The sequence below is a fragment of the Ipomoea triloba genome, chromosome 3 (genome assembly GCF_003576645.1).
Source record: "Ipomoea triloba cultivar NCNSP0323 chromosome 3, ASM357664v1".
In the NCBI taxonomy this organism is placed as follows: domain Eukaryota; kingdom Viridiplantae; phylum Streptophyta; class Magnoliopsida; order Solanales; family Convolvulaceae; genus Ipomoea; species Ipomoea triloba.
The window spans coordinates 8,948,007-8,966,264 of NC_044918.1; the positions used below are offsets into that span (position 1 = coordinate 8,948,007).

At 34.9% G+C, this 18,258-nt stretch overlaps 2 protein-coding genes across 2 annotated transcripts; both read left to right on the forward strand.

Annotated features, from left to right (window-relative positions):
* Window positions 1-2,486: 2,486 nt before the first annotated feature.
* LOC116014371 (cytochrome P450 CYP736A12-like) lies at window positions 2,487-4,219 on the forward strand. Its single transcript, XM_031254418.1, has 2 exons — window positions 2,487-3,359; window positions 3,463-4,219. Exons 1-2 carry the CDS (start codon window positions 2,487-2,489, stop codon window positions 4,075-4,077), a joined length of 1,488 nt encoding a protein of 495 aa, XP_031110278.1. The 3' UTR covers window positions 4,078-4,219.
* An 8,366-nt stretch (window positions 4,220-12,585) lies between these two features.
* LOC116011748 (geranylgeranyl transferase type-2 subunit beta 1-like) lies at window positions 12,586-16,721 on the forward strand. Its single transcript, XM_031251152.1, has 10 exons — window positions 12,586-12,865; window positions 13,253-13,307; window positions 13,790-13,940; window positions 14,356-14,472; window positions 14,750-14,816; window positions 14,986-15,134; window positions 15,357-15,490; window positions 15,583-15,681; window positions 15,815-15,890; window positions 16,400-16,721. The coding sequence occupies exons 2-10, from the start codon at window positions 13,254-13,256 to the stop codon at window positions 16,492-16,494; spliced, it is 942 nt and encodes a 313-aa protein (XP_031107012.1). The 5' UTR covers window positions 12,586-12,865; window position 13,253; the 3' UTR covers window positions 16,495-16,721.
* The last annotated feature ends 1,537 nt before the right edge of the window (window positions 16,722-18,258 follow it).

The window sequence follows — 18,258 nt, forward strand, 5'->3', positions numbered from 1 at the left end:
TGGATGGTTCAGATGAATTATTTAATCAAATAGATGGTTAAGATATTTCAGACTAATATTATTAATAGAGATTACTTTATTTAACCTTACTTTTATGATTATCCGTTAAGTTTTCCGTTAAATATTCTCTTCTCCGTTAATATTCCGTTAACTTTTAACTTACCCATTAATTTATATAAGAAAGGTCTTAGGTTCGAACCTCATCTCAATCAAATTTGACATAATTAAGTTTCTCACTCTATTTTACTCTTATTAAATTATTATATAAATAAATTAGTAGCTACAACAAAAAATGATACATATGTATTTCTTTAATTTAGAATTATGTGTCTACAATACCTTTATTTGAAAAAATTATTCATTATCAAAAAATTAAATTAAATAAGAGAAATAATTGCATTAGTTATATTGTCTTAATTTTCTCTCATGCAAAGATTCTTTACATTCAAATTTATCAATTGATATTCATTACATTATTGTCCATTATCTTATTTTTACAATATCTTGTAATTAAATATCAAAGTTATAGTACAAAATAATGATATATATTTATTTACCAAGTATTTTATTAATACTATGAAAACAAAATTTTAAAATAATTTGAAGCTAATTATATTAACTACTTGGGGATTGGTTGACAAAGAGAATACTCAAATAATAACCCAACAAATTGAAGCGGAATCACTCTATTTTACTCATATTAAATTAAATAAATTACTAGTTACACAAAAAAATGATACATATGTATTTCTTTAATACCATGAAAAAAATAAAAAAGAATAGTTTGAAACCAATCATATTAACTACTTGGGGGATTTGTTGACAATGAAAGTACTCAAATAACTCATTACTCATTGAAGCGAGAAACTACCTTTTAATATCTTTGGAATACATAATATTTTAAATTTTTATTAATTAATTTAACACACTATCTGAATTGCAAATAACACACTACCAACAAAAAGGAAGAGAACAAATAGTAAAGATGAAGACAATGATAATGTTACTCAAAAGAGAATTAAGAACACTTAGAAAAATTCAAATTAAAAGTAATATTTAGACTATCATTTTTAGACCAAATATTTAGAGTATCGATTTTACAAGGTTGCAAACATTTATTTTAGTAATAATTATAATGAATTTTCTATATTATCTTGGATTCATATACTTTGAGTTAGATATTTAAATTAAAAAAAATCGACATTCAATTACCCATGTATAAACTTCTCCTATATAATCTTGCATTGATATACTTTCAAATATTTATTTAAATATAAACATTGGGCATTAACCCATTCGCTGCGCGTATAAAACTAGTATGTATGTATATATATATATATATATATATATATATATATATAACTTTAAATTTTAGTTTCTTTTTAAAAATATTAATAGGTTTAGCGGGTTTAAACGGGTTTCGTGTCAACATGACTCGAAACCTGTTAACAAAACGTGTCTTATCATGTCAACCTGTTTAACTCGTTAACAAATTGTGTTCGTGTTAAAAATTTGAACCCGTTAACCTTAACGTGTCGTGTTCGTGTTTAACCTTATCGTGTTCGTGTCGTTATCGTATCGACCCTTTAACGAACCCGTATATACGAATTGCCAGGTCTAATATAATTGCAAATAATTGAAGGATTAAATTTGCACTACAGTTATAATTAACGATTTTTTTTAAAAAAAAATAAATATCTAAAATATATTTTTATTTTTTCTGAAACAGATTTTAAAATTGTGTTTAGGGATTTTTAAAATACCTAATTTAGTTCTCGACTATAGTGTTTTTTCTCGATTTAATTTAATTTAGTCCTAAACGACTTTTTGTGCTTAAGTAGGTCCCTGGCTTTGATGGTTTTACTCAATTGAGTCCTCTGTTAAGATAGCTTGGTAATTTTATCGATTATAGTAATTTTACTCAAGTTAGTCTTCGACTATAGTGGTTTTTACCCAATTAAATCATTGATTATAGTGAATTTTTTCAATTTAGTTATTGATTCTAACAACCAACGACTCAATTGAGTAAAATCATTGAAGTCGATGACCTAATTAAGCACAAAAATTAGTTTAGAACTAAATCGAGAAAAATCATTATAATCAATAACTAAAAGTCTAAAATTAACTGTAACATGATTCTACCAAAGGGAGAATTACGATTGCCGTTTCCTTCCTGTAGTGACAAGCAGAGAGATCTCCCATGCAAGCTAAGCCTGATATGGATTGATAGAAACCAATATCTATATTCCAAATTTATAGAAACAATATATTTGAACCTACCTCATTGCTTCCGTCAATAATAATAATAACATATGTGGTTGTCAATTTCTTGTTGCCGCCTTGTAAAATTAATTAATAACTGCATTATTAGTTAACTACTTTCGCAGTATATAGACCGAAAGGAAACTATGTAACTCTACATTGCCACTTGCTAAATGCTAACGATAGACACCAATTAATATTCAAGAAAAACCATGAACGACGACATGGCATGGCTTTGGACAGCGCTTGCTGTGTTTGCGGCTTTGTCTCTCATTCATGTCCTTGTGAAGAAGATGAATGGCAAGAAATTGCCACCAGGTCCAAGAGGGCTTCCCATTTTGGGACATCTTCACTTGATTGGTAAAAATCCCCATCAGGATTTGAACAAGCTAGCCAAACAGTACGGTCCAATCATGTATTTGCGATTTGGGTTCGTTGACAATATCGTTGTTTCATCTCCTCAGGCTGCAGAGCTCTTCCTCAAGACTCACGATCTCGTTTTCGCGAACAGACCGCCTAACGAAGCAGCTAAGTACATCTCTTATGACCAAAAGAACTTGAGCTTTAGCCAATATGGCCCTTATTGGCGCAGCATGCGCAAGTTGTGCACATTGCAGTTGCTTAGTAATCTCAAGATCAACTCATTTCAAGCCATGAGAAGAGAAGAATTGTGTCGTCTTATCGAGTCACTCAAGCAAGCGGCTCGGGATGGTGTGGCTGTTGATTTGAGTGCAGAAGTTGCGGATTTAGCTGCAGACATGACCTGCAGGATGGTGTTTGGGAAGAAGTATGAGATTAAGGACATTGATGAGAGGGGTTTCAAAGGGCTGATTAAAGAAGGTATGCAACTAACAGTTAAACCAAATCTTGGGAATTATTATCCTTATTTAGGTAAGTTAGACCTTCAAGGATTCACTAGACAAATGAAGGCCATCGCGAAAAGCTTTGATCGGTTCCTTGAGAGGATCATTGATGACCATGAACAGAGGGGAAGCATTAGTGAAACAAAGGATTTTGTTGATATTATGTTGTCCATCATGAAGTCAGGGGAAACTGAATTTGAGCTCACTCGCGAACATGTCAAAACTACTTTATTGGTAATAATTTATTTATTTATCCTATTGTTTTCAAATACAATAGCTGTATACAGTTTAATATCTTCTATAGTTATGAAAAATAAAAAATTTCATATATATACAGGATATGCTTGCAGCATCAATAGACACTTCGGCAACCGTGATTGAGTGGATGATGTCAGAACTCTTGAAACATCCACAAAAAATGAAAAAAGTTCAAGAGGAATTAGACAACAAGGTTGGTTTAAATAGGATGGTGGAAGAGTCGGATTTAGATAGTTTAGAATATCTAGAAATGGTCACAAAAGAATCCCTTAGACTTCATCCCGTTGCACCATTTCTTATTCCTCATGAGGCAAGAGAGGATTGCACGGTTGATGGCTTTTACATACCTAAAAAAGCAAGAATCATGGTAAATGTTTGGGCAATTGGACATGACCAAAATGTGTGGGCAAATGCAGAAGAATTCATTCCAGAGAGGTTCAAAGGGAGTAATATAGATTATAAAGGGCGTGATTTTGAACTCATTCCTTTTGGCTCTGGTAGAAGAAGTTGTCCTGGTTTACAACTAGGAATCACTGTGGTTCGACTAGTGGTAGCACAACTAGTACACTGCTTTGATTGGAAACTTCCAAATGGTATGTCATCCAAAGAGTTGGACATGACTGAAGAATTTGGTCTTGTGGTGACTCGTGCAGAACACTTGATGGCTATTCCTAAATACCGATTACATATTTAGGTAAATGAGTGCTACCTTATTTTGTTAGTGTGTGTATTTAAATAAACCTAAGAAGAGCCAATAAAGTTAGGCCCGTAACAGGAATAAAAAAATGTTGGTGTAATTGTTTCGATCTTGAAATGAATGGTTCATATTATTTTGATTTTAGTATTTTTTTTATTTTTCCTACTTTACCCCCTATTATATCATTTCCTTTTCTTAAATACTCATGCATTCCGTCAATATAAAATTTAGTAACGAACTATTACGTTAACTATTTATCATTCTTAACTTACTCATTAATTGTCATAAGGAAGGTTTTAGGTCGAACCCCATCCCAATCAAAATAGACATAATTGTTAAACATATGCTACGAATATGTTAGAGTGTATTAAAAAATACAATATAAAATTTAACATGAACTTTGGTCAATTAAATAGAATCACGCATTGGACATTGATGAAACGATACACCTAATTTACAATATATATTCAATACAAATGAGAAACTACGCCTATTATCATTATCTTTTTGGGGAAGGAGGATTTGGTTATGTTTTTGAATGTGCACTGCGCCGAGGCACTAAAATTGCAGTCAAGGACACCAAGGGACTAGATTAAATCAAGAATGCATTTCTGACGGAAGTGGCAACAAAAGGAAGCATGAATCACACCTATTAATAGCATTTTGTGTTGCAAAAATTATGTTTGGGTACTATTCAATGATGGTGTTTCCCTCTAAAACTGTTATTACACTAGTTAATGGTCAATCCATCACTTAGCGTAGAGAACTACACCTACCACAACGCCCTCTGCAAGCACTGAGTACCAGGCCTCCCCACGCATAAACTCTTGAGCACATTTTAATAGATTTTTCAAACTTGTTTCAGGAACCCACGTTGCTACCCCCATCAATGTCTGACCAGCGCATCACGCTTGCGACTGGGTAGACCTAGTGGTTGTGTGTCCCTACCGTTACCCACAAGCATAGAAAGATGAAATCGAAAAACAATGCAACACCATGCTAGAGCTCGGGCTTATTCGGCCAAGTCATTCTCCCAACTCCTCGCTCGTGCTACTGGTGCTTAAACATGACAAGTCTTGGCGATTTTGTGTTGATTACCGAGAATTAAATTTCAAAACAATTATATACAAACTTTTAGGCGAATTGCATGGTTCACGTTTCTTCACCAAGCTTGACTTATGCTGCGAGTCCTACGACTACTACCCGATTCAGATGTACCCCGATGACATCAAGAAGATGGCATTTAGGATGCACCATGGCCAGTTTGAGTTCTTGGTGATGCCTTTCAGTTTGTATAATGCATTGTCTACATCCCAAGTGCTAACGAATGAGGTTTTTGGGTCTTTACATCGTAAATTTGTCCTCGTTTTCTTTTTTTTTTTTTTTTTTTTTTACGATATACTTGTCTATAGCAGGACATGGGTTGAGCACCCCCACCATGTTCGAACAGTATTAGCCTTACTACGTCACCATCAATTACTTCTAAAAAGATCTAAATGCGTTTTTAGCGAGTCAAAGGTGTGCTACTTGCATGGTTGCAGTAGGCGGTAGACTAGCGCCTAGGCGGTGCCTAGGCAGCAACCAATAAAAACAAAAAGTTAGTACATGTATATAGGTGTATGTCATATATATATATATTGTCATGGTTACTTTTTTTTTTCTCTGGCTGGTTTTTTTTTTTTTTTTGTTTCTTTCCCTTTTTTTTGGGTTATGGGTGGCGGCCAGGGGTTATTTGTGTTAGGTTTTCGGTCAGGGGGATGGGTGTTGTTGCGTAGGGTTGTTGGGTAGCGTTTAGTTAGGGTTTTCGTTGTTGTGGAGGCGGGGGGTTGGTCGGGGTGGATTTTCTGGTTGTCTTTTTTTTGTTTTATTCCTTTTTTTTTGGATTATGGGTGGCGGCCGGGGGGAGGGTCATCTGGCTCGATTTAATTTTTCTGTCGATGGGGTGGTGGTCGGTGGGTTTGTGCATTTAACTTATTTTTTTGTGCATTACATTTTGTCTTTATTATGGGTGTATGTTGCTGCGTAATGGTTGATGTTTGGTCCCGATAGGGTAGGGAAAGTCTAGAAGGGGGGGGGGGGTGAATAGACTTTTCTAACTTTTCAAAATATTATAACACTTTAACAGAGAGAATCCAAGTGAATAAATTCAACTTGAATTACGCAGCGGAAATAATAATACGGTAAAGTGCTATAAACAAAGTTACATAAAAATGAAGAGTTTCACAACATGCAACATGTTAGAAACGTTAGGAATAACTCAAATACTGAGTATATAAAGTTTGACTCGCATGCGGACGTGGGAACTATCAAACCCAGATCAAATAGTATACGCAATGAATAGTTGGGTTCGTAGCATAACAACTAATAAACTTTGACAGGATGAGGTTGAGTATGCAAATATGTCTTGCATGCAAAAATGATGTCACGAGAATCAATAAAGCTCAAGAGTAATAAATGTGACAAAATATGCAATGCATGCAATGCTCAGACAAATAAATATGCAAGCAGATATGTGAGCAGATAAAGTAAATGACACAGGGATTTATAGTGGTTTGGAGGTGATGTAATCCTCCTACTCCACTTTCTCCTTCCTCCAAGAGAGATTCCATTATCTTCAATCACCTAGATACAATAGTGAATCTGTGCTCTTCTAGCACTCCTCTACTCCAAATTCCCTTTCGCTATAGCAACACTCAAACCCGAACGTCTTGCACCCAGCTACGTTCACGAGCGTCTTGCACCCAACTACGCCCTTCAACCAAGTGTTTTGCACCCAGCTACACTTAGTCTCCACGAGTGTTCTGCACAAAGTTGCACTCCTCCGAGTATTTCACACAAAGCAATTCAACCAAGTGTTTTGCACCCAGCTACACTTAATCTCCCCGAGTATCTTGCACAAAGCTACACTCCTACAATTTCTTTTCAAGAAATTAAATAAAGTATTTCTCTCTAAGACTTGAATTTTTTCTCGTGTTTAGCTCACTACTTAGCACTTTCAAAACTGATATCACTTGTTGTGTATTCAGTGCTAATAATTTTTCTCTGTGTCATGATCTTTTTCACTTATTTGCTTTTTATTAAGTGCCTTATTCAATATCAAGTCTTCTTGGGTTTATATAGCTAAATTAGCTATTTGCCCGTTGTAATTCTTCAGAGCATTAAATGTTTTCAGATGGTCTTCGTCAACTTTGATGGCTCTTGTCAGATGAATTTGAATATTTGCTTCTGATAATCCTCCAACGTTCTTCTGCAATCACTGATATAATTTTCCTTGTAACTTGTAACCATCCCATCCTTGACTTTGGTAGTGTGAACACTTGACTTTGTTCATAATCAATAAGTCAGGTTGCTCTGAAATATATCCGTTCGGTGACTCTTGCTTGAGCATAATTAATGCCTCTGAAAAGTATACTGACTTTTCTCATAATGATCTTCAGTTCCTTGTAGCAAGATTATTTGAATTCACCTTTTGGAGTCATCCTCATGCCATATTTAGGAAAACAATATTTTTCCCTTTTTAGAAATATTGTTGGCAGTGTTGGACTCCTTTGGAATAAATAGACCATCCTATTTTTCTTCTTGATCACGCCATACTCAGCCTCATAGATGATTTTTGTTCTTCCCCCTTTACTTTGGATCTCACGTAAATCATCCTTATGCATGGCATAATAGGTTGACCTTTATTTATGAGGTGTAGGTCATCCTCATCCTCATTTTCATCTCCAAAAATAAAGTCACCTTTTCCTCCTTCAAGAATGCACACGGTTAGCCTCATCCTCATAATGACTTGTATCTAAGTCATCCTCATCCTCATGTTTAGTTCCAAGAGGCTAAGTCATCCTCATCCTCATTCTTGATTTTAATTTCGGCTAGGTCATCCTCAATGGCCAAGTCATCCTCATATCTATTCTTGATTTCAATTTCGGCCAAGTCATCCTCATCTCCATTAATTAAAGAGACAAGGTCATCCTCATCACCAAATAATTAAAGAGGCAAGTCATCCTCTTCTTTGAACTTGATCAAGGTTGGCCACGCCACTTTGCTCCTTGAGGTCATCCTTATCTCCAAAAATATTTCCCTTGCATGAGTTAGCCTCTAAACTATTTTGTGAGAGAACTCATTCGAGGTTGACTTCAATTTTGACTTTTAATTGCAACGTCTTCATCTTGAATTGATTAATTCTTCCAAAGAATTCATTCTTGCAATTCGAACCGTTGTTACGCTCCGGGATGTCTTCGAGTCTTGATCAATCTTCCAAATTCTCCTCAATTTATAAAGTGGAAGCAAATGACTTACAAGTATAAATTAAAAATTTATACTAGTAATTTCCACTTAATCGACTTAGGCTTGTACTCGGCGTAATCCTATACTAGACTCAAAATAAAATTGGGGGACTAATATTACATTTTTGGTTCATTAAAACAATTACAATATATTCCTAACAGTTGATGCAACTTGCCAACACAGTCAGTGCGTCATGTTTGTTTGGTTTTAAAACGTTGGATGGTCTGTGCATTTGTGATCCGTTATTTGTGTTTGGTGTTTTTTTTTTTTTTTTGCATACTTAGGTGTGTGTGTGAGGTATGGAGTCTGTGCATGCAACATTACTGAACATTATGTGCATTGAGAGTTTGTGCATGCAACATTACTGAACGTTGGATTATTTGTGCCATTTTGTTGGTGGTTGTAACCGACGATTCACGTGTTCGTCAGCCTCGTGCTCGCCGTGTGCAAAGTTCTGAGATGGAATTTTTTCTATGTGCCACTTGGAGACATACGTTGGGTAGTTACTAGCCGCATGGGGATGATTCTAATCTCTTATTTCAACACTCATCGGGGTAGTAACATCAAGTGTTTTGTTGTTTTTGCGAATAATGTTTGATTACTACCTCGTCATACGAATACATTTACATTCGTTATTTATATATTTTTTTTGGGTGTGATGTTTAGTTGTTTGGTGAGTAGTGATTTCTTTTAGGGAACACGCATTGTTTTTTAGATTTTATGGTGTTTATTTGTTTTATTGGATGCATAATTTCAACATTTTTACCACTTAGTATTAACCTTGTCTATCTTATGTCATTATAATCTCATATTTATGTTGTGCGTGTGAGCATTTGAAGTTGTGTATAGTTTAAGTTATTATAGGTGCGCGCACTGTTCAACACTAATATTCACATGGTTCCATGTTAATATGAATACGCCTACTGGTATAACCCCTATATGCATAAAATGAAACACACCATGCACATAATATATCACTACCGTGCATAGGGTATCGCATTACGCTAAACTTGTACTATATGTGCAGTTTTGTTTAAGGGTTTGTAGCTTAAATGCACATAGTAAAGTAACTATGTATCATGGTTGTTCTACTCTCGTAGAGGGTTGCACATGGGTCCCCATTCACGTGCACATGCCTACTGCTTTAGTTTATACATGCACAAACTAAAACACAACAAGCACATACTATACCACTCTCATACATTGCCTTATGCATCTTCCTGCAATACAGTTTTGCACACAGGAAGCTGTAGCGGTGCACACCCACCCTCTCATGCACATACGATTGATTAATAGGAAAATCGTACTGCAATTCACCACACACTGTTATACCATAATGTATGATAGTAAGCACACAATGTAGATATGGTCGTATGGCTTCACAGCCTTCACAGCCTTTGGCCGCATTATTACACACTACTATGGTTTCTATTGCACACACTCATAGACGGATATATGCTCAATATTATTCCACAATATTAGGCACACTCAGTAAGATGCACACACCAATTTGCGTGTATAGACACATTAACGGTAGGTCGTATACTTTCTACAAAACGTATACACGCTATTGCACACACTATTATACTAAAATCCACGTTAATATGCACACTCTAGTCCGATTGTGTTGCCTACTATTGTCATGCAGTTTGATGATTCATGCATTTAAGTTTTTATTTTTATTTTTTAGTTTTGATTCCTACAATTGATAGAATTTCTCTAAATAAGGATAATATTGTATTTCAATTATATTCCAATTCAAACAAGAAACTAAAATTACTTTGTCACCCCTATGTATTAGATATATCCTAACATAAATGGGTCTTTAAATTCAATCCTTACAATTAATTAAATTTAATTAGATGATTGAGATGTGATCTCATGATCTCATCTATAAGAGTGGTCTCATAGGATCCAGCCCATTTATATATATATATAAAATCTAACCATCTAAATAATCTAATGAGAAATTGTCAAATAGATCCTTGAACTTTAATCAAAAGTACAATTAGGACCTTAAACTTTAAAAAAATTGCAATTAAACACTCAAACTTGTCATATGAGTCAACTAAATTCGATTTGCCGGTAAACAATATGTTACCTATAAAAGACCGTCATTGACTGTCGCTAACCACTATTCACCACCATTAAAAACAAAAAAGCAACTTTTGTCTCCACTAGAGAAGACGATTGGTCAGTCGTTTTCTCTGGTGGAGAAGGCGACCAAACCGATCGTCTTCTCTAGTGGAGAAGCTAGAGAAGACGACTAACGGTCGCCTTCTCCAATGTAGAAGATGGCTAGCCGGTTGCCTAATCCTGTGGAGAAGGCCACCTAATATTTTCAAAAAGAATTTTTAGGGTCGTCGAAAATTTTATTCACCAGAATTATTATAAAAAATGTCGCTGGAATCCTAATGACCAACTATTAGTTTTAGATGTACTAAAATTACATGTTTACACTTTTTAAAAATTTAAAGGCTTAATTAGATTTTTGAATAAAATTCAAGGATCTATTTGACTCTTTTCCCAATAATTTATTATCAAGTTAATTCCATTTTTGGTCTTGGATTTATGGATGACAATCCACTTTTAGTCATCTTTATTAGAACATGACATAACCATTTTTAGTCCGTCATCAACAAAATTGATGAAATATCGTTAAATACAAAGATATTTCAATTTTTTTATACAAATATGTTGAACTGCTGTATTTTTTTTTTTATTTTTTTTTGAAAATATCTATAATTGAAGACCGAAATGTTATTGTATTTAACGATATTTAAACTGTTTTATTGATAAAGGACAAAAAATGGTCATGCCACAATAATACTATGACCAAAAGCATATGTTCTAATAAAAAAGTACTAAAATTGGACTGCCACTTATAAATCTAGGACAAAAAATGGAATTAACTCATTTATCAATTGTTATACCGTGGACCATGCACCATGGCTGATAATACAGTTGTGTTGAACGGATACTACAGTTGTGTTGAAAGGGAACTGCAGTTGTGCGGAAAAGAGGCCGTTTCATCCGTTTGGAATTGCAGTTGTGTTGAACTGATATTGCAGTTGTGTTGAACGAATATTGCAGTTGTGTTGAACTGATACTGCATTGTGTTGAACGGATGAAACGACCTCTGTTCCGTGCAACTACTTCCCTTTCAACACAACTGCAGTATTAGTTTAACACAACTGCAGTATCCGTTCAACACAACTGTAGTATCAGCCATGACCATGGTCCACAGTATAATTTACGCTCATTTATTATCTATGTTCCCAAACAGTCGTTATACTGTGGACCATGGGTCATGGCTGATACTGCAGTTGTATTGAACGGATACTGCATTTGTGTTGAACGGATGACCGACCTCTGTTCCGCGCAACTACAGTTTCCTTTCAACACAACTGCAGTATTAACCATGACCATGGTCCACAATGCATTGTGGACCATGGTCCATTGTATAATTTGCGTGCTCCTAAAAGGCAGTTCTTATATCGTGGACCGCGGTCCCAAAACGACGTCGTTTAAGTAAGTGGGAGACGGAGCCTGTAATTGACACTACAGTTCATCTCAAAAGATACTGCCTTACATTTGTTTTGATATTATCGAATGAAACTGTAGTTATATCGAAATGTAACTGTAGTTGTGTTGAAATGTAACTGAAGTGTATATGAACTGATACTGAATAACAGTTTCACATTTGTGTTTTATATTATCAAATGAAACTGTAGTTATATCAATTGTAGTTGTGTTGAAATGTAATTGCAGTGTATATGAACTGATACTGAATAACAGTTTCACATTTTTATTTTTATATTATCGAATGAAACTGTAGTTATATCAAAATGTAACTGTAGTTGTGTTGAAATGTAACTGCAGTTGTGTTGAAATGTAACTGCAGTGTGTATGAACTGAAAGTGAGTGGCGCGAATTCATTCAGCTGTTTTCATTAATCAAAACGACGTCGTTTTGATGCGTAATCCACAATGCATTGTGGACCACGGTTCACGATATAATTTGCCCCCAAAAGGTTGAATTCCGAACCCCAAGGGCCCCAAGTCCCGGCCGAACAAAATATTTGTAATGATGTAAATCATGGTAACTAAACTGAAAACAAATGCAAGACTTTTGCTTACTGTACATGAGCCCTCACTTTATGATTTTGCCCTACACTACTAAGGTGAGATTCCATCCCTACTCTCTAGTCTTTGCTCCCAAAATTCAATCTTGTGACTAGTTTAGCTATTATCTAACCGGTAGTAGTCGCTGCCTCCACCTCCACTCTCAGATCACGATCTTTCGCCTCTCGCCCTCTCGGCCTTTCGGACTCTCGGTCTATCAGTTTCTCCTAGTCTCCTTCTTCCGTTCTTCGCTGCTGCCTGCAGGATACAGACGACCGCCGTAAACGCGAAACAGAGGCCTCCGGCGCCGTGAACCAGCGACCGGAGCTCCACAGACTGCCGCGCTGCCGCCCCTCTGCCAATCTGCGATATATTTTGTATGCATACAGTAGTTATACATAGTTATATTTTGTATATTTGACTGTTTATTTTATACTATTTTATACATATAGTTACATATGTATAAAATAGTGTAAGTATAGATTCAACGGGACAGCTCTATTAATATAGATTCAACGGGACTTCCATCTATGCTTCTTTCTTCTTTTTGGATTTCACAATCAATGAAATGTGATGTTGAATTCTCTAAAAATTCATTCTTTACTTTTGCTAAACACAAATTAGGAGTTATATTCTTCGCTGTTTGATAAATGAAAATGAAAATAAATCTTTGTAGAAATTACGCCTGCAATCTCAAATTATACTGGTTGCTTCTTCTTTCTTTGAGCAATTGATGGATTGCAGTGATGTGTCTTAAATGGCAGAATGGAAGGGCTTATGGTGGAAAAGCATGCTAAGTACATTGTATCAGTTGAAAAGGTCAGAGTTACTTCTATATTGCTGATTTTATTTTTGCAAACCATTGAAAAGAAGATTATCTTTAGCAATTTGGTTTCTTGTTATTAATGAGTTGAGTGTGAAAATAGCTTTACCTAATCACACAAATATAATGGATTTTTCTATTTGAAATAAAGAACTTGAATTGGAATACAAATGGGTGGACTCAAACTCAAGAGTTGCAGTAGTAATATAGTGTAAGTTGACTATTGCTTACTTATCAAAGAGGGGAAAAAAAGAACTTTATGGCAGTATCCAAGTCGAGTTAAGAAGGGATATAAATCATCAAATGGTTTAGCATACAAGGTAGGTGCATCTGGCATGTTAACTTGTTAATTATAGTTTTGAAGTATAGATAGTTTGAATGTCGTTGAATTTTTGCAGATGTATTTTCCATTTGGTAATTATTTATTATTACTATAAACTATAGCCGTGATCTTTATGAAAGTTTGTCTTACCTTCAGAGGAAAGATGATTTTGAATCTGTGGTGATGGAGCATCTTAGATTAAATGGAGCATACTGGGGATTGACAACTCTTGATATTTTAGGGAAGATTGATGTAGTGGATCAAGATGAGGTCATTCCTTGGATTATGCAGTGTCAACATGAATCTGGTTTGTGCTCTTGTACTAAGTTTTTATTGTTTAATGTCTAAATTTTGTTCTGCTGATATAATTAGATAGTTGTCTAACTATGTTAAAAATAATTTTGTTCTGATCCTTGTGCTTTTAGAGAGGTTTTCCTTGGTAACTTAATGCAAATAGTTTGTGTATTCAACCTGGAGTCATGGGCCACTGTGCTACAAATACGATTAGGCTACCTACATGTCATCCCTTTATCCTTTGCAGGCTTTGCTTTTTCTGGGAGCCCCAAGAATTGGGTTTTTCCTTTTCCTTGGACCTAATAATGGAGGTCTTAGCTTATTTGTCCCATTACATACAAATTCCAATTAACTGTACTGCCTAACATTTGGCTATAGTATTGAATTTGTAATTTAACTTATACTGTAACTTGTGTTTATCTATGTAGGTGGATTTGGTGGTAATATTGGACATGACCCACATATCTTGTATACCCTCAGTGCCATCCAAGTTTTAGCTATATTTGATAAACTTGATGTTCTTGACAAAGACAAGGTCTCAAACTGTATCCTTCAACCAGGGATTCTTGACTATTTATAATTGTGTTTTACTATCACTCAATAAATATATTCTCTACTTGTCCATTGAGATATGCATTCTATATTTCTAGTGTTACTCTCTTCTATATATTAATTAATCTGACTTTACAAGTAAAAGAAAGAAAAATGGAACTCATCAACGGTCTAAAGTCAACTTGATTTATTAATTGGAAGTTTGGAACTGTAAAATGATAAGAATCTCGTGCTTGAATTATGGGGTTTTGAACTTTACTATACGGCTAGATATTGTAGGCCTGCAAAATGAAGATGGGTCCTTTTCGGGTGACATGTGGGGTGAAGTTGATACACGGTAATTGTCTGCACTTTGTAACCTTATGAATTCTTTATTCTTGCATCTTCTTTTCCTTGTTTTCTTGTTTACTTACACATGGAACGGGTTCTACATTTTGTTCATTATTTCTCTTAACATATGTGTTATCATTGAGAGAAGCAAATAACCAATGTAATTCTTTCATTAGGTTCTCTTACATTGCAATAAATTCCCTTGCACTTTTGAAACGGTTGGATAAAATCAACGTGGAAAAAGCAGTAGAGTACATAGTAAGTTGCAAGAATGTGGATGGTGGTTTTGGTTGCACACCTGGGGCAGAATCTCATTCTGGGCAAAGTATGTTGCATAATATAGTTCATAAATTTTATACAATTTTTTCTCATATGTTTCTTGACATAGAAGAGCGAGATCTGCCTTAGTAAATCATGATTCATAAAAGAAGACGAGTGAACTTTTCATTTAAGATACATTCTTTATGCTTTATAATATTCACTATATTTGTGATGCCTTTCACCACATGCTGTGCTATGATCCATTCTAATTTTATTACTATTGCAGTTTTTTGCTGTGTGGCAGCACTTGCAATAACAGGCTCTTTACATCATGTTGACAAAGACCTCCTAGGCTGGTGGTTATGTGAACGACAAGTTAAATCTGGGGGTCTAAATGGGCGTCCTGAGAAGCTTCCTGATGTGGGTTACTCACCCATGCCTGAAAAATACATAAAAGCTGTTGGTTTGATTTTAAAGGTGTAACTGATCTTGCTTCTATTGTTTGACTCCAGGTCTGCTACTCTTGGTGGGTTCTCTCCAGCTTAATTATGATAGACAGAGTTCACTGGATTGACAAGCAGAAGCTCGCAAAGTTTATTTTGGACTGTCAGGTTCGTTCTGAATCCTAAGTTACTCAGTTGAAATCTTCTCTAATAAGTCACAGATGATTACTTATCTTTCCTTGGAAACTTCACAGTTCACATATTCTTATGGTATTAATATCCTTACTTCATAATTGTTCAGGATAGAGAAAATGGTGGAATTTCAGATAGGCCTGAAGATGCAGTTGATGTCTTCCATACCTACTTTGGAGTTGCTGGTAAGTGTCAGATCACTAGTCCTCCTACCATAATTACACCACACATTGAACAGTTTAAGTGAGAGCTAATTTGGGAAAAAAATGGTAGTTTTAATTCTCAAAACAGACTTAACCACATTATCAGCATTCTGAGTACTATTAACCTATTACAGAGTACTGAATAAACTGGTCAGATATATAATGGTGTTGAACTGAACCTTGTGTTAAGAGTTTCACATTAAAAAAAAAGAGAGAGAGAGAACGTATGAGTTTATAAGGCCCTGGATTAGACTAGTTATTTGATTGGATTCAATTTTTTAGCGTGGTTTGGCTCATGTGCATTATAATCCAGTTGAGTGACTTTGGCCCCGTCTTAGATTATAACATGTTATCAGAGCTTGTTCGATTCACTTTGTGGTCGACCGGTTAGATTCAAAATGATCTAGAGTGACCTTGGCCCAATCTTAGATTCTAACACCTTGTAATGAAAACTTATGTCATTGCATTACCATCTTCTTTCTTCCCTGCAGGCCTTTCACTTCTGGAATATCCAGGGCTAAAACCCATAGATCCAGCTTATGCCCTTCCCCTCGATGTCGTAAACAGAATCATCTTTCACAAGTAATGGATTGGTTTACTGATTCCAGGAGCGCTGGCACTTGCATCCTGTTTTCACCAAAATCTTCTGAGGAGATCTTATGGTAAAGGGATTTGCTGTTATACTCATAGGGCTCACATAGTCACATATACAATATAAGTTCTGCATCTTACTTTAGTTCTGAAAACTGTAAGGAAAAGGAGAAAGTCTACTTTGCACTAGGGAATAATATATCTTAAGTTCTTAACTGGCCAGTTTTTTTTTTTTTTGGGAAATTCATCAATTGCTTTCTTTGACATTTGTTTTATTCTTTAAAAGGGGGGAAAAAGACATTTTTAGTTTCTCAATTGTTCCTTGCTTCCTAAAGGTGTGTTTGGTTCACACATAGGAATTGGAATCGGTATGGGTATCAAATACTTGGTAAGGGTAATGGGTTTTGGTGAAAGTATTTTACATGTTTGGTAGTATGGTGGAATGAGAATGATTATTAATAGTTGGGGAAGAAATGAGGAAAGGAAATGAAACCCTTATTTAATAAGGGTATGAGTTTTTCAATTAATGGGGTATTTCAAACTCATAGCAGTATTCTAAAAACCTTTCAACCAAACAATAACAATCACTTTGATATTCATACCTTATATCAAAATCCGTCAACTAAACACACCCTAACTTTTACACCCTAACTTTTCAAAACCTTTGAGAAACAAAACTATTAGACTTGATTAAAATTTTGCTTTCGACATGAGTATTTTAAAATTGTATTTTCTTTATTCTTTATAACTTTTTAAGTTTTGATGTTTCGTTCCTATTTTTCCTCACACGAACCTCTTAATAGCGGTGGGCAAATTGGTTTGTTTTTTCCGAACCAAACCGAATCGTACTAGTTCACTTTGGTAATATACCAAACAACTGAATGATAGTGGATTCTTGTATACCGAACGGTTCAGTAAAAATCAAACCGAACTAATTACATTTTTTTTTGTTTAAATTGTTTAAATAATAATAGTAATAATAATAATAACAACAACAACAACAAAGTATTTGATTTCAACTTAAGAGCCGGTTGGGCAAAAAAGCAAACTAATGTTTGCTAATCAGTACTAGAAGTGTGTTTAGACTTTGGATATATATAGGAGAATGAAAATCTCGCTCCCTATCTCAACTAATTTACTAAGACTTGTAAATTCAAGTGAAAGTTCTTCTTATATATATTGAGACTAAACTTCTTTTGAACGCCAAAATGAAGAAACTTCATTAATAGAGGTCCGAAGAGAACACATTACAAATAAATGGGAAAGGGTGGTTAAATCATTCCTTACAACCATACATAGGGGTGGATTCTGCATCGATCGCACGGAAAGGCGCGGCCACACTTGAATATATATATATATATATATAACATTGACTGGTGTATATTTGTATACATAGTGGTATATTCCGCACGGAAAGGCAGCCGCGCCTTTTCGTGCGGAATATACCACTATGTATACAAATATACACCAGTCAATGTTAGAAAATGCACCACAATAAAAATATAAAAAAAATATCAAAAAATACACCACACCCAAATGCACCATGACTCCCTTCCCCCTAATGGTGCATTTCTGAACACTAAATGGCAAGTGTTTAAGTCAAATACTAAGATGATGTTTCTTAAATTTCAATGTGGATTAACATTTGCTTCTAAAAAAGAATTTAAGGATGTAGTCCACAACTACGCTTATAGTAATGGTAACGAATTACATTTCACTAAGAATGACAAATAAAGAATGTAATGTTAGATGTAGGCAA